Below are 16,163 nucleotides of genomic sequence, written 5' to 3'. Positions count from 1 at the left end.
GCCCTGGCACAGGTGCCCAGAGCAGCTGGGGCAGCCCCTGGATCCCTGGAATGCCCAAGGCCAGGTTGGACATTGGGGCTGGAGCAGCCTGGGACAGTGGAATGTCATTCTAAAGCATTCCCTGATTTTATGGTTCTATAAAGCCACATTTCATGGAAGATTCCTCAGACGCTTTTCCCTGCAGGGGGAAGCCTGTCCCAGAAGACAGAGGGAATTCACAGCAATATTTCTGGGATGATTTCACAGTGAGCTAACTGTGGGGCTGTTGTTGTCCCAAGGTGCTCATTTCCACCAAAATCGCTGGATCTGACTCAAAATATTCCAGTCAGGTGTTTCTGAAGATAAAAAGAGAAACTGATCTGTCTGCTCTGGAAATTTTTTATGGCCCACAAGTCATATTTTCCCTCAGCAAAACAAAGGGCTGTAATGGAAATTTCCAGGCCAGTTTGGCCCAGTTTGAAGGTCAGACTGGTGTGTTTTGTCCATCAGAGTCAGCACTTCCAGCTCTGCACTTCCTCCATCACCGGTGCCCAGATCCCGAGCCAGGGGATGGAGCTGAAGGAAGGGAATGGAGTTGGTGGCTCCCACTTTTGGGGTTCCTCACACCTAAAACATCCCCACCACCCCCTCCAGCTCCTCCTGCCCAGCGTGGCTTCCCCTGGGAAAGGCATTCAGCAGCTGGGAAAACAGGGTGTCAAAACCCTGGGATCAAAGCAGGGAGGGGAGTGCTGACACAAACACCTGCTCAGCAGTCTGGGGTGAAAAAAGGAGGAAAATGTCACCTAAATGATCCTAATGGCACCTCAATGGCCAGCACTGGACCATTAATGGAAATAAAGTTGCTAAATTGAACAAAAGGTGTTTAATGGGGACAGTCTGCCCCATTCCCTTCCATAAATGTTAAAAACTTCCAGTATTTTATGCATCTTTAAATCCTACACGAGTCTATAGAAGAAAGGAGAAAACCCCTGGAAGGCTACAAGGTGTTCCTGCTCTGGTAGAAATCATCCCAAAGTGTCTTCCCAGTGCTGGGGTGGCTCCACGGGCAGGACAGGGTGAATTTTATTGTCCTGGGGTGTCCCTGCTGCGCTCCAGAGGGTGAGGACAGGTCTGGGACATGCAGGAAGCCCCAGGCTGGGCTGGGGTTGTTCAGCCCATCCTTGATGTGAGCAGAACATCGGAACGACATCACAGTTCGTGAGAAAAGGGGGGAATTTTTAGCAAGCTGTCCCCACAGAGGTTGCGGCACCTTCCCCGGGGCTGGCGATGTCACAGCCAAGCTTCCTGTGCCATCTCTGCAGTCCTGGGGGCTCTGCAGGGGAAGGTGACCCTTTCCCAGCTCCAGGACACGGCCACAATTCCCAGTCTGGCTCTGCAGGTGTGTCCTGCTGCAGGAGGTGGCACCCCAGGGCTCTCCCAGCTCCCGCAGCCTCCTCCTGCTGGAATATTCCTGCACAACTGGCTGCTCCCGGGCAGTTTTGCAGGGCAGGTTTGGCTTTGCTGCAGTTTTCAGGAACCTCATCCAAGGTCTTTCCTGCTGTTTGTCCTGCCCATGGACAGAACCCAGGCTGGGAGGAAACCTGCCCGAGAACATCCCTCATCCCTGCTGTCAAAAATCCCTCATCCCTGCTGGGAAAAAGCTCTTGACAAGATGAGAGAAGCCAAGCAAAGGTCCAGTGAGCACATGGAGAAAGACATCACCACGTAGCTGGGCCAGCCCCTGGAGAGGCTCAAGGTGAGTGCAGGACCCTGGCCTGGGCCTCCAAGGGCAAGGACTCTTCCCAAAACTCTGGATTAACCTGTGTCCAACTCTCCCTGGCCTGAATCCAGTCTGGGGTGACGTTACTTTATTGTCACAGGATATGAGAGCACCTGGGTTTTGTTCTGCTCAGGGATTCCCAAAATCCTGGCATGGCCTTCTCCAGCTCTCCTGGTGTGAGCACGGACACCGAGGGAAGGTGCAGAAGGCTGTAAATAGCCCAGGAGCCCATTCCTGTTTCTTGGAAACCATCCATGCATTTAGGAACTCTAAATCCTTAGGATCTAAGGTGTTTCTCCACAGCCAAATTGCAGCAGGAATACCCCAACAGATTCTTGGGCCGTATGAAGAGACAGGAGGATGAAGAAAAGGATTATTCCCTTGTTTTACAGCAGATGTGGAATGTCCTGTCCCATGTTCCCTTCCCTGACCACTGCTGGGTTTGGCTGTGCAGTCCCACCTCAGCAGCATCACAGGATCCCAGGCTGGGAGGGATCCCAAAGGATCATCCAGTCCAAACCTCACTGGGGAGGTTGCTTGGAGGAGATTCTGTAGCTCCCTGTCCAGTCACATCCTGAAAGCTCCAGTGGTGGGACTCTATCCCATCCCTGGGCAGGTTTGATTGATTATCCCAGTTTGTTCTCACCGGAAAAAATTCCTTCTACCCAGATCACAATGTGATCAGCCTGCTTTTCCCACAGGGAAGCCTTTCCCACTCCCTCTTCCTACTGACAATCCAAACCATGTGTGGGTTTTTCTCATTTTCCTCGTGCCCATTTCCAAGTGGTGGACCAAGACACACGGGGGGCAGAATTCCAAAACATTGGTGGGGACCTTGTTCCCCATTTGTTCCCCGTTTGTTCCCATCCCCGCTCCGGTTGCGTGCCGGCATCTGGCAGATCCCAGTTCTTTTTTTCACAGCTGCCTGGGCTGATCCATCCAACACTTCCCAAGTGGCCTCTTTGTTAACTGAGCTAAGAGCATCTGGCTCTGCTAACTCAAACAGACATTCCCTCCTTCCTGAGGCCGCGGCTCTTCCGCTCCTTCCCTCTCCCTAAAATGTCTCGCAGACGGAGCTCAGCTGGAATTATTTATGGGACCTGTTACTTCCAATTTATTTCCAGTGGTTGCTGTCAAACATTTGTTGGCTTGGCTGGAAAATCAGCTCCGTGTCTCTTGCCACCTGAGGTCTGCTATGGCTTCAAATCCTCAGCAAAAAATTCCCTTTTCCAAAGGGAAAAAAATAATTTTATTGCTCACAACAAAGTGAGTGGGATATGAAGGCATCTGAATTTCCCAAAATCCTGGCATGGCCTTCTCCAGCTCTCCCAGTTTCTTTTCACCAAGAGAAGATGCAAAGAGGTGCAAGTAATGCAGGAACATGTTCTTGGAAACAGTTCATACATTTAGGAACTCAAAATCCTTGGGATTTAAGCTATTTCTCCACAGCCAAGTTACAGCTGGAATACTGAAATGGATTCTTGGGCTGCATGAACAGGCAGCAGGGTAAGGAAGGGATTATTCCCTTGTTCTACAGCAGGTGTGGAATGTCCTGTCCTGTCCAGCTCTGGACCCATGGAGCAGGGGTTCTGCTTTCACACCAGGTGGTGTGGCAGCCCATGGAGCAGGAATTCATCTGGCAGTACCAAGAGTTTGAGGAGCTCATCCAACGCTCCTATGCAGGAGCAGGGCTTGCCCTGGACTTCACCATGGAGGACTTGCTGAGCTACTTCAACTCCATCACCATGTCCAGCATGTAGGGAAATCCCTCTCTGGATGTCAGGAGCAGCTCAGGAACTTTTGTCTACAGCCACACCTCTGAGGAGCTGAGCACAACACCATTCCCAAGCTGGATATTTGGGTTCCTACCTTGAACTTAATCCCAAAGTCCCTCTGACTTGCTGGTCCTGGACTGAACCTCTCTTGGGCAAGTGGAGTTGTCAGACCCAGACCACAACTTCCCTGCTCCAGGAAACCATTTTGCCATTGGGGAATCACCCTCCAAGCCTCAGATTTCCACCAAAGTGAGTGCTGGTGCCGCAGCTCCTCAGCAGAACGTTCCCAATGGAAAAACATCTTCTCTCCGGGGAATTTCTCCTTTTCTGTGCTCAAATTTCAGTGAGGCTGTGCTAAACCAGAGGGTTAAACCACATGGAGACCCTCGGACTGTGAGGTGTTCTCACATCCAGGCATCCCAACAGGCACCGCTGCTCCACGGCTCTCCTCTGAAAGCCATCTGGCAGATGAAAGTCCAGAGCTGTAAATATTAATGGATTTATTGCTTTTAACTCAGGTTTACTCACATCTTAACCGGAGTGGAGATATGTGTGGTTCTAGAGATCCAAAAAGATCCCTCAGGGAATTGCCTGCTTTTAACCCATTGTCGTAGGAATCTTCCTACACCAATTCACCAATATATTGTCATTTTTAAAATGTTGTCTCTGTTTCTTGGGATGATCACGAGGCTCACATTCTCCATCACAATTTTTTTCCTAAACAACCAAAGAGTTTGAACTCCTTGATATTTGCCTCGGAGGACAAAGATTATTTTATTTACTTTGTGTGATAGAAAATAATCTAGGAGGTAAGATTCCCTGTCCATTGCCAGGGGGGTGGGAGGCTGCTGTGGCTGCTTGGACAGCCCTTCTTCTCCAGGGATATCCTGGTTTCTTCAGTAGAAGCTTTAAGCCAGCACATAAACCCAACTTTCTCTTGTAAAGGGAAAAATCCAGACTACTTTTTTGTGACTTTTCAAGCAGTTGGCCTTTGGGTCAAAGTCCACCTCTGCAGGGAGCAATGTTTAGAGCTCCTGTTTCCAATCTCATCATCCCCTCCCTTTGTCCTGTGACGTGGCTGCTCCCAGCAGGAAGAGGACGGGCCTAGGAAACCATCCAGCACTGCCTTCCCAGCTCTTCATCCCTCGGGAGGTAACAGGAATTTTGCTGCCCCGTTTCCTTTCAGTTTTTGGCTCAGGGGCTCACCTGGGAGGGGAGGGCAGGGGGTGGGAGCGGTAGGCTGAAGGTGCTGTAATTTGGGAGCACCCAGGAGGACCCCCAAGGTGAAGGGATTTGCAGAGGGATCGAGCCAGGTGGCTCCGAGGTTGTTGAGCACCAAACGCCATCAAGGAGGGGCAGGGGTTCCTCTGGGTCTGTCGATGGTGCAGTCACCAGGCACAATCCAGGCCGTGCCAGGGAATGGGACAATGGGATCTTGCTCCAAGCAGGCTCCTCTGGCTGCAGTGAGCTGAGATCCCCATGAAGCTGCACCTGGCTTTACGCTGACCCTGCTCCTGTGTCACTGGGGCTGTGGGAACTCGCCTCACCGAACCCTTCCCATGCAGAATCATGGATTCATTCAGGTTGGAAAAGCCCTCTGAGATCATTGAGTCCAACCATTCCCCCAGCTCTGCCAGAATCTCCCTAACCCATGTCCCTAAAAGCCAAGGGCACTGCCAGAGGATCTGAACCCAACCTAAGCCACCAGGAACCTCTGTGACCCCAGGCTGGTGAGTCCCCACACCCTGGTGCTGTGCCACCCTGAGCCCCTGGCCTCACCCTCTGTCTGGTGGTGACATCTGGCAGCTTAAACATCCCCAGATGTTTCCTGCTGCTGTGCCAGGCCCCAGTTTGTCTCCACTCTCTGCCTTGGCTCCACCTGGATGAGTGCCCACACCTGGGGGGACACCTGAGGGGGCTGGAGAATGATCACACACATGGTCCCATCTTTGGTGCACACTTTGGGGTTTGTGTCTTGGGAGCTTGGTGACATCAGCCCTCGGATAGGTCACCTGGACTGTCCCCGACACCTGGCCCAGCCAGGGCCTCTGACAGGATCAGGTGCCACCAGATGCAGACCAGAGTCCGAGGTTCTTGCAGGGAGGAGGATTTATTGCTTCTGTACTTGTGCCACCTGCAGGACAAAGGAAAACCCGGGTGATCCCCACCCAGCCCTCAGCTCCCTGGACCACTTTCCATTTCCCTACACATTTTCTTGCATTTCCACAACTTCCATATTCTCGGGTTTTCCATGCCAGTTCCCAGCCCTGAGAGCATGTCCTGGAAGAAGGAGGGCACAAGCCCACCCTCGTGTTTCATCCAGCGCCTGGACCACCTTGTGCTGACTGTGAGGAGCATCGAGGACACTGTGGCCTTTTATTCCAAAGTCCTGGGCATGGAGGTGGTGACTTTCAAGGTAACCCTAACCTGAGTTAGCAGGATCCCACCAGGTCCCCAGGGTTTCCAGGACTGCTCAGGGAAGTGGGTGCTGAAGGTTTCCAGCCCAGGAAGGCTCCCTAACGTTGGCCTTTTCCTTTGGGAACAGGGAAATCGCAAAGCTTTACGTTTTGGCCAGCAGAAGTTCAACCTTCACGAGGCTGGGCAGGAGTTTGAGCCCAAGGCTCGGCGCCCGGTGCCCGGCTCTGCGGATTTCTGCCTGATCACAGCAGAGCCCCTGGAGAAGCTGCTGGAACATCTGGAGGTGAGGCAGGCTCAGAGTGTCCCCAGGGCAGTGTCATCCCAGGGGACACGAGTCCAGATCCTCTAAACGACGCTTTCCTGGGGAATGTCAGGGTTGACTCTTCCAGCAGCTCAAGGGAACTTGAACCTGTTTTCAAGGCTGGGGGAGGAGGGCACAATGATGATGTGACCATCAAACCCTTGCTCTCCTGCTTCCTCCAGGCCTGTGGGGTGCCCATTGAAGAAGGTCCCGTGGCCAGAACTGGTGCTGTGGGTCCAATAACCTCTGTCTACTTCCGAGACCCCGACGAGAACCTGGTTGAGGTTTCCAGGTACTGCACGGATGTGGCTGCAGAAACTGAAGGGGAACCCTGACACACCCTGACACCACAGCCCATGCCCTGCCTGGGCCCCAGCAGGAGATGGGGTGCACAGGCCAGGTTTGCCTGGCCCATTTAAAGGTCCGAGCTTTAATTATGTAAACCTGGGACAAGCTTCAAATCATGGCCACAAAGTTGGGCTGCAAGGACATTGGGAGTTTTCCCAAAGCAGCCTGCTCTGCTCTGGGTGTGAATCCTGCCTTTATACATCTCCATCACGGAGAGTTCATGGCTTTCTGGAAATTCCTGTCCTGCTGCTGCTGCACTGCAATTGTTGGGACATTCTCCCTAATTCCTGCTGTCCCTTTTGCTGTTGTTGAAGTCATCATTCCTGCACCATCCACCTGTCACTCCTCTCCTCTTCAGAGTCACTTTTTCACAGCTGGAAATTTCTGTCTCACTCTCATCCTCCTGCTTCTTGTCTCAAGCTGCCTGTTGCTGGTGGCTCTCCCACCAAGCCAGAGGTTTAAATCCATCTGTGACTGTCCAAACACACTCCTTGCCTGGGATTTGGGAACTCAGCCTCGGTGTGACACTCAAAAACTCCTGAAACTGAAGCTCCAAGTTTCATGCTCAGCTCTGTATCAATAATTGAGGGGTCTCTGTCACTCAGGAATGGAAAAAGCAAGGATGAGGAGCCTACATGAAGGACAGCATGTCAGAAGTTCAGGAATTCACCTGGATTTCTGCAGGGATTGAGGATGGTCTGACACAGAGGAGTCTGATGGCACCTCGTTACTTGTGGGACTGTCCTAAGTTTTCTTCTTCCCTTAGTTGTTTAAAAAGCCATTTCAAAGTTATCTGAAAAGTATAAAACAATGAAGAACCTGGAAATTCTCAAGAAGAGCAGTTCCCAGGCTGGCCACACCGAGGTAGCAGCGATATCCTCACGGGAACAGCGCTGGAAAGGAGGGAGGACTCTTCTGACCTCTACAGTCCAAATCCTCTATAAAATTGAAACAATCTCTGAGTCCTACTCATTTTTTCCTTGCTGGAATTTCGTGGGAAATCCAAAATTCTTCATGGTGCGAAAACAGGCAAGGTCACAAAATATTCAGTGCTTTGGATGATCAGCGGGGACGAGCTGGTTTCCACCGAGCCATTTGTGGGAACTGAAGACAGGAATGCCATGGGAGAAAGCCACGGGCATCTCCTCACCTTTATCTGGTGAATGGAGATCCGGGAAGGGATCCCAGGGAGGGATCCCAGGGAGGGACCCCCGGGAGCGGAGTCCCCTCGGCCCCGGAGCCCGCGGAGGATCCGAGAGCTGCTCTCCAGGGTGCTGATGTGCCCCGGCCGGGTCCGGCTGATGCGGGACCACGCGGAGGGTCCTGCCCATGGGAGAGGATTGGTGCCCACGGGAGAGGGTCAAAGCCCATGGGGGAGGGTCAATCCCCATGGAAGAGGGTCAAAACCCACGGGAAAGGGTCAAAATCCACGGGAGAGGGTCAAAATCCACGGGAGAGGGTCAATCCCTACAGGACAGGGTTGGTACCATGGGAGAGGGTCAAAACCCATGGGAAAGGGGAAATTCCTACAGGACAGGGTCTGTACCCATGGGAGAGGGTCAAAACCCATGGGAGGGGGTCAAAACCCGTGGAGAGGATTTCATTCCCTCCACTGGAGCCCGTCTTGGTTCTGTCCCACACACTGACCCCTGTAAGTGCTGAGCTGCTGGCTGGCCTGGGGGACACCGGCTCCGTGGCTTTCCCGTTTCATTGGAGGGTGAAACATGGAATGACACTTTGGGGGTCTCACACCCGGCCCAAACCACGGGAAACTCAAAACTTGTCGTGTAAATTTAGCAAGTATTTGGAATGTGTTGCTGATGGAGGGACTTCTCTTGGAGTGATGATGTTGGAGCACCGGAGGCTTTGCTGGCTGATGATTGTTGTTGTCTCTGGGAAAAACAACTTGTGGGGCTCAATGTTTTTCCCTGGAGAAATCCCTGGCCACAGGCCAGCATTCCAGCTGTCCCTGTCCCAACCTCTGCTGGACTCCCCCTCTACTGTATTGTGAGTATTCCAATTAAAACCGACGGTTTATATAATGCAGCATTAAATCTTTACTGAGAAAACAAATTTAATTCCGTTCTTTATTCAGCAAGATTCATTTTGAATATTGGACAGTGGGAGAGAGTGGATTAACAGGTGGGAAAACAGTTTTCTTCTGGATGGTTCGTTCCCTGCACAAACCAAGACCAGCAAGAGAAAAGGATCTTCCTTCTTGTCTGCTCCCATCTCATCCCTGTTGAACTCTAATTTCCACAGCAGATCCCACAATTTTCCTATTGGGAAGGAGCTCTTTGGATCAGCAATCCCACTGTTTCATGTGGGGAAATGTTGAGCTCTCCATCTCACCCCTCAGAGAGGATGCAGGGGAAAGAGCCTTCCAGGGAATGGCTGCTCAGGAGCAGGGATTTCATCCCAGCTGGAAAGATGAGTTAAGAGCCGAGTCTCAATGAGCTTCCCTTCCTTTCACAGGCGGGAAAGGGGAATTTCCCAAGTGGAGTCACAGTGTATGTGCTCAAGTCACCTCCCAGAGAAGCCCATGGGCCACCTGATGAGCCAGCTCAGAACAGGTGCCTGGGATAGCCTGGGAAAGCCCGGGAAAACCTGGGAAAGCCTGGAGAAATGGTGTGGGACAGCCTGGGATGGTCAGGGACTGCCCTCAGGGTGTAGGATTCCTCATCTACCAACCCTCTTCCCTTCAGAAAAGACATCCAGGTCTCAAGGGTCCTCAAACCATCCTTTGTACACAGAGAAGTGGCAAACACTGCCCACAGGCTGGAGAAACGGGGGGCTTTTACAGGAAAGGAAGATAATCCCTCTCTTCCAGAGAGTTCTGCAGGCAGGGCTGTTTGCAGCAAGGATGGATTTTTCTTGTGGCCAGTGGGACTGCCTGAGCCTGATCCCAAAAGTGCCCAGAAGAGCACTAAGAAAAGCACAGGCTCTGCAGCTGGACTTCCTCCCCTTCCCAGACTCAGTGGTCAGGCGTTCTGCACAGAAAAATCTTGGAATCCAGCTGTAAGAAATGCCTGGGCACCGTTCCTTCTGGAGAACTGGATGACACCCCAGGATTCTCAGAGATTTCCATGGGAATTTTTTTATACTTGTGGTGGTCTTTCAGCACCTCAGCATCAAGCAGGAGTCAAAGTTTACTCCGTGTGCTAACCCAGACACACCTCCTGCCTCGTGGGTTCCTTAGGAATTATCTACTGGAAGGGGTGGGAACTTCCCGGTCCTTGGGAATCAATAGGAAAGCACCAATGAGGAAAGGAATAGCAGTTTCACCAGGACATGTCCCTCACCAAGCCCCCACGCTGTCCCCTCACAGGCTGCAGGCCAGCTGGGAGCTGTCTGACAGGTTCTCCAGGTTGTCCACCAGAGTGATGATGGCTTCTATTTTTTCTTCTGGAAGCACGTGGGAGGCGTTGGATCTAAACTTCTTCAGGAGCGACTCTTTGCTCAGGGGCTTCCTCCAGTGCCCATAGAAAGTGTCACATTTGCCCGTCAGCACGTCCCCGCTGTGCAGGAGCAGGGCCACCTCTCCATACATCTTGTCAAAGTTGGCCACGTTGTCTTCAGGGTGCTCCACCACCACCTTGTCCAGCAGCTCCCTGAGCTCCTGCCGGTGGATGCTGCTCTCAGAGAAGGAGCCCAGGCCCACCTCGCCATCCAGCAGGGCAGCACAGGCGTTGAACTGGAAGGAGTGCCTTGCCTGGTGCTCCGAGCTGGGGAAAGGCCGGTTGATGTACTTGGACACCGGGATCTTCAGCACAATGGTGCGGATCAGAGACGGGGAGAAGGACCCCGCGTAGTTGATGAAGAGGTTGCGGACGGACAAGGCAGCATCCACCACCCAGTGCATCCCCAGGTGGGCTGGGAACCGCTTGAAGGCGATGTCCTGCTTTTCCAGGAGGAACTCGTGGTGCTCTCCGGGCGCGGACAACGGTTTGGGGTGGTAGATGCTGTAGAAGGCACTGAACCCCGAGCAGCCGGGGATATCATCCAGGATCAAGGGGTTGGCTTCCATCCCACGGGCCGCCAGCAGAGCGGCCTCCAAGCCCAGGCGGGTGGCGTTGCCCACGTGCAGTGGCTTGGCCTGGGTGGCCGCGTTGGCCATGGGCGCCCCGGCGAGGGACGCGGCGATGCCCAGGGCGTGGCAGCACTGGGCCGAGCTGAGGGACAGCAGCTTGGCCGTGGCCGCGGCGCTGCCCAGGGTGCCCACCACCGAGGGAGGGTGGAACCTGCAGGGGGACAGCGGGAATGAGCGGCCCTGGCCCAGGGAACACCAAAGCACACCTCCCAGGGAAAAATTAATGGAAAATGAGGGGTCCTTCAGTCAATGGATCTCCCTCGTGGCGCTGGTGCAGGTGGGATTCACCCCGACTCAAAATTTACTCAAAATTACTCAAAAGTTTATTTAAATTTTAATAAATTAACTTTAAAATCAGAGTGTTACTGGAGTTTAGTTGAACCCTAAATTTAGAGTTAATGAACGTAAATTTAGTCTAAAAACAGCTTCTCCTTGAAACCTCCTCAGAAATACTCAGGGGTGAGCTCAGCATCTCCAAAAAGCAATTTCAACTTCCTCTGGGAGGTGCCATGGTTTGTGTCCACACAGCCAAACTTTCTGTCCCTCAGACAGACAATTCAGCCCCAAACACAGCCCAGGGAAGAGTTCCTGGTTGATTCCATCTCTTGGATCACACCAGGGCACTGCTGGTGGCAGCAGCTGGCCCAGGGGTTGTGCCCACCACCAAACTCTGCTTGGTTTTGGTCTCCTGCCCTGGCTGGGTCAGGCAATGGCACTGCAGACTCCCTGAGAGTCCTCCTGAGGGTTATTTTTGAGGCAAAATCCCTGGAAATCACCAAATAAATCCATGGTGCAATTGCTTCTGGCATTTGGCTCTCAGTAAGGCTTTACCCTGGGGTAAAGCTAAATTAAACTGGACTTAAACTTGGCTTAACCTAAACTAACATCTTAAAACCCAGAATCGCCAACCCTCTTCATCCTCAGAGAAGAACAGGAGCTTTACCTTTTAGGAATGTCGTGAGCCTCAGTGGAGAAGTGCATGAGCCTCCCTTGCACTTCCAGGCCCACGTTGAACGCCAGCAGGAAATCCAGGCCGTTGGGTTTGGTGTTGGGAGGGAGCATCTGGGAAGCTGCCAGGAGAGCCGGCAGGACGGCCCCGGAGGGGTGAGTGGCAGGGTGCCAGGTGTCGTCAAAATCCATGGAATGAGTCTGCCAGGGAAACAGAGATGAGGATGAGCTGGCTGAGGGCTGCCAAAGCCTCCACTCTTTGGCTTCTCTAAAAGCCAGGAGATTCCCAGCTTCTGTCCCCCATCAGTGACCACTCCTGTTTCCTGGAATGCTAATTCCTGGCACCACAGGGCATGGATTCCCCCGGGAGAGCCAGGAACACAGATCCCCCCTGGAAAAAACCAGGAGAACAGATCCCCCTGGAAGAGCCAGGAGCACAAATCCCCCCTGGAAAAGCCGAGAGCACAGGTTCCCTTGGAAGACCTGGGAGCACAAATATCCCTTGGAAGATCTGGGATCACAGATCTCCCTTGGAAGATCTGGGATCACAGATCCCCCTTGGAAAAGCCAGGATCACAGATTCCCCTTTGGAAGATCTGGGATCACAGATCCCCTGGGAAGACCCAGCCTTACCGCCACGCCATTGGTGAAGGCAGCCAGCGTCGGGGACAGCTTCACTCCTGGCTTTCCATAGACGGAGCTGACGGCCACGGAGGAGTACAGCTCCTGTGGGAAGGAGGGAATGTCAGGGCAGCCCTGGAGGGAGCAGGGATGGTGCCAGCCACCCGCAGCCCCAGCAGCCGCCGGGATCAGCCCCGGAGGAGCGTGGCGGTGGTGGCAGGGCTGTCCCTACCCGGCAGTAGCGCAGGGCGATGTCGAAGACCCGCGTGGTGCTGCCCACGAGCCCCACGCCGATGCTGTCCAGGATCATCCTCTTGCTCCGCTGCCGCACGGTCTGGGACAGGTGCTCGGGCTGTGCCGCGTGGATGAACGAGGCGAAGCTGCTGGTCACGGTCTCCTCAGGAGCGCTCTGGGCCACCACTGCAGCACCGGGACACAGGGAGGGGACAAGGACAGGCTAAGCCCTGTGCTGGCCCCCGCGGCTCCGCGCCCCCCGTGTCACCAGGCTCGGGGAGCTGCACCTGCCCGAGCCTGGTGCGTCAGTTTTGGGAGTCCCACAAGGGCAGGGAGCTGGAATTCATCATCCCCATGGCTCCCTTCCCACTCGGGATACTCTCTGGTTCCATATGTTCTATATATATAACATTTCATATTCCACAGCTGCTCTGGGCTCCTCCTGGGGTGGCTTCCAGAAGGCTCAGGTGCAGAAACTTCAGAGCTCAACCCCATCCCCTCATCCTGTGGTTCCAAGAACCACTTTTTTGGGAGGCATCAACACAAATTATGTCCCTTTATCCAGAGGAAAGGCAGAGCAGGAATGGACCACAGAAATCCGAAACTTCCATGATTTTTTGGAAAGCAGGACTAGACCCAAAGCCGGAATTTATCCAGATGTTTCCTCCTACAATGCCCTGAAGTGTCTTAGCCACCAAAAGCTCTTAAGCCCTATGTAATCCAAAGGATGTTAATCATTCAAAGTAGGTTAAAATTCTAAGGAAAATTCCCAGTTTGTGTCTATCGTATGTTTCAATTTCAGTGACAAATTGCCTTGTTTAGATTATAAATAGACCATTATTATATAAATAAATATATATCATAATTTTAATAATTAATATAGTCATTTATAATGTATAAAATTATTAATAATTCTAGAATTAGAATACACTACATAATGCATATAATTGTATTATAGATTATTAATTATATATTATAATTATATTACATCTATTATATATTTAATTATATTCTACATTATAATAATATTATACATTATAATAATATATATTATATATTATTATATTATATATTATATATTATTTATATTATATATTATAATATATGTATTATGATATATATTATAATATAATATATTATATATATTATACAATATATTTTACAATTATATTATATTATATTATATTATATTATATTATATTATATTATATTATATTATATTATATTATATTATATTATATTATATTATATTATATTATATTATATTATATTATATTATATTATATTATATTATATTATATTATATTATATTATATTATATTATATTATATTATATTTTATTATATTATATTATATTATATTATATTATATTATATTATATTATATTATATTATATTATATTATATTATATTATATTATATTATATTATATTATATTTAATGTATAGATATTATATTATGTATTATATATTATATAATTATATTTATAATTCGTTGAATCAAAATTATTATGGCTTGTTACAATTTCTACTGTTAATTTGAGAGCACACAGGAGAGCAGGAAAAATAAAATTCCATGTAGCCAACAATTGCAGGATGGCAAATCCAGGCATTTGGATATGGATGGAAGTGGGGGTGCACACAGAGATGGAGATAAAAGATGAATTAATGTCCAAATTGAACGAATCACATGTGAAAAAAATAAAAGTACTTTGCTCCAAGAGAAAAGCTGATCCAGACCGGCAGGTACACAAGAGGCTTTGTATTTTGAAACAGCAAACACGGCAATTAATGAAATGACCATTCCCTAATTTCCCTGCTTTGGATTCATCCCGAAATGTCACATCAGTGAGTCACGGAGCGCTGGCTCATGCCGGGGCTCACCTCGAGCCCAGGCTGTAAACACAGCTGGGAATGCCATCAGCTCCTGAGTCAGCGGGAGAACATTCCGGCTCCTGGGAGCGCATTCCCGCAGGGACCCCAGCCCTGTCCCCCCGGAGCAGCCCCGGCTGCCCGAGCCGAGCGCTGATGTCAGGGCTTGGACAGGCTGCAGGAAAATCTGCTCCAATCACCCAGCACCCAGAAAAGCTGGACCGGTTCCTCCCCGCCATCAAATGCTCTTTGTCACCTCCGCAGGCAGCGGGGATTTTTAACCCTTCAGCTAAAAAGCGTTCCGTGACTCCGGGGTTTTCCTCCTGGCATGGCAGGACGTCATTAAAAAAATTAAATTTGATGCAAGACCAAATAAATCCCTGTGGATTATTAATTCTCTTGTCCTCAGGTCTCATTAAGCAACATTCCTTGCATTTGTTGTATTAATAACTCATTTTTAAATAAATTGAGATAATAGACTAAGAATCTATTTTAAAATGAGCTATTAAACCTATTATAAACTTACAAAAAACCAAGACCCCTTTTTAAAAGAAGTTAATAAACTTATAATCAACTTATATGAAACCAAGAAAACTATTAGAAGTTAATAAACAGACCAAGAACATATTTTAAGATCAGTTAATAGACAAACTTTGGCCAAGTTAAGAGACAAAATAGAGCAAGTGTCTACGCAGCCAAGTTGTGGTTAATTTACCCAAAGCTGGAGCCACAGAAACAGAATCTCTCCAGGCAATGCCCAGAGCAGGATCAGGTGTAATTAGGAAGCAGTGACAAGTGGAGGAGTTAAGGATCTTTCAACATCTTACATTTGTGGTCAAAGAATTTGGCAAGTCCGGTTCTAAACCAGTTAAAGTTCTGGTTTAGCGCAGGACAAACAATCCACTTTTTTACTCCTGGCTGCTTTTCTCCCAGTCCTTCATCCCCAGGGGCACGAAGCACCACAGGATCCCCCAAACATTTGAAGCTTTGACTTCCAAAAATGTGAGGATTTCTCTCAGCGTGCTCAGCCCAGCACCTTCTTTTCCAGCAATGCCGTGATTATTATTATTATCCCTAAATGATTATTTAGCGGTGCCCGCCAGGGAAGGAGGGGGATGCTGAGATACAAACCGTGGGCAGCAGTTTTGTGGACTTGCCGAGAGCTTGCCAAGAACTTCTGGGATTTCTGGAGGAGAGACACAGAGGGAATTTGTCAGCGGAGCTGCTGGAAGGTTTCTCGGAGCCGTTTTCCTGGTTGTGCCTCCCGTCGTGAGACACTCACAGATCAAACGAGCGCGTAAAAGTAACGACATATTTAAAGGAGGGGAAAAAATGCTTTCCGAAGCTGAGTCCAGCAGGGATGCCAAGAACATCCAGGGAAATAAAACCTCACAGCTGAAGGGGCAGCAGAGCCTTTGCAGCCCCGCCACGATGGGACCAGCTGGGAGCGGTCCCATGGAGCAAAACCCACGGAGCACATCCCAACAACAACCCCCACATGGCACGGTCCAGGGAATGCTTGGGACTCATGAAAGGAGCAGGATGGCAGGAAAAGGTCAGCAGCTGAATGAAGTGACTGTGAAAACCATCAGAATTTGTTAATTTTGGGGCAGGTTCCCGTTTAATGCCACGCTTGGCTGGACCAGCAGAGGAGCCGCCTGGAAAGAGACATTTCCTCCCCAAAAGTGCAAAAGGCGAGCTCAGGGATGGGGAGGGTTTGCATGGGAGAGTTTTACCTGGAAGCTGGAGTAGACCATGCTGGTGGCTGCTTCTCTCAGTGCCTTTCCCGGCTCGGTGTG

The 16,163-nt window shown here is 50.3% G+C and overlaps 2 protein-coding genes across 3 annotated transcripts; one reads left to right on the top strand and one right to left on the bottom strand.

The window, feature by feature from the left end:
* Positions 1–4,609: 4,609 nt before the first annotated feature.
* On the top strand, positions 4,610–6,588 carry GLOD5 (glyoxalase domain containing 5). 2 transcript variants are annotated; one of them, XM_058847622.1, is made up of 4 exons: positions 4,610–4,686; positions 5,793–5,950; positions 6,080–6,235; positions 6,436–6,588. In XM_058847622.1, exons 2-4 carry the CDS (start codon positions 5,810–5,812, stop codon positions 6,586–6,588), a joined length of 450 nt encoding a protein of 149 aa, XP_058703605.1. In that variant the 5' UTR covers positions 4,610–4,686; positions 5,793–5,809. The 2 variants fall into 2 exon arrangements, with proteins under 2 accessions (XP_058703605.1, XP_058703606.1); XM_058847623.1 differs by lacking the exon at positions 4,610–4,686 and adding an exon at positions 5,147–5,264.
* A 2,685-nt stretch (positions 6,589–9,273) lies between these two features.
* Positions 9,274–16,126, bottom strand: LOC131583460 (cis-aconitate decarboxylase-like). The gene is made up of 6 exons (XM_058847581.1): positions 16,101–16,126; positions 15,496–15,550; positions 12,493–12,680; positions 12,273–12,362; positions 11,635–11,840; positions 9,274–10,842 (listed from the first exon to the last, which is right to left on the bottom strand). The coding sequence occupies exons 1-6, from the start codon at positions 16,119–16,121 to the stop codon at positions 9,924–9,926; spliced, it is 1,479 nt and encodes a 492-aa protein (XP_058703564.1). The 5' UTR covers positions 16,122–16,126; the 3' UTR covers positions 9,274–9,923.
* Between the last annotated feature and the right edge of the window lie 37 nt (positions 16,127–16,163).

The sequence above is a fragment of the Poecile atricapillus genome, chromosome 12 (assembly GCF_030490865.1).
Source record: "Poecile atricapillus isolate bPoeAtr1 chromosome 12, bPoeAtr1.hap1, whole genome shotgun sequence".
NCBI classification, from domain to species: Eukaryota; Metazoa; Chordata; class Aves; order Passeriformes; family Paridae; genus Poecile; species Poecile atricapillus.
Note: the sequence above shows the minus strand (reverse complement) of the source record. Positions and strands in the feature narration are given on the sequence as shown.

Bases quoted from the DNA above. Each gene is read 5' to 3' on its own strand.
- GLOD5 (XM_058847622.1), top strand. From the start codon at position 5,810: ATGTCCTGGAAGAAGGAGGGCACAAGCCCACCCTCGTGTTTCATCCAG. The intron at 5,951-6,079 runs GTAACCCTAACC...CTTTGGGAACAG, and splicing joins TGGAGGTGGTGACTTTCAAG to GGAAATCGCAAAGCTTTACG. The intron at 6,236-6,435 runs GTGAGGCAGGCT...TGCTTCCTCCAG, and splicing joins AGCTGCTGGAACATCTGGAG to GCCTGTGGGGTGCCCATTGA.
- LOC131583460 (XM_058847581.1), bottom strand. From the start codon at position 16,121: ATGGTCTACTCCAGCTTCCAG. The intron at 12,681-15,495 runs GTTTGTATCTCA...CCGGTGCTGCAG, and splicing joins CCACAAAACTGCTGCCCACG to TGGTGGCCCAGAGCGCTCCT. The intron at 10,843-11,634 runs GTAAAGCTCCTG...GTCCCCCTGCAG, and splicing joins GCTCACGACATTCCTAAAAG to GTTCCACCCTCCCTCGGTGG.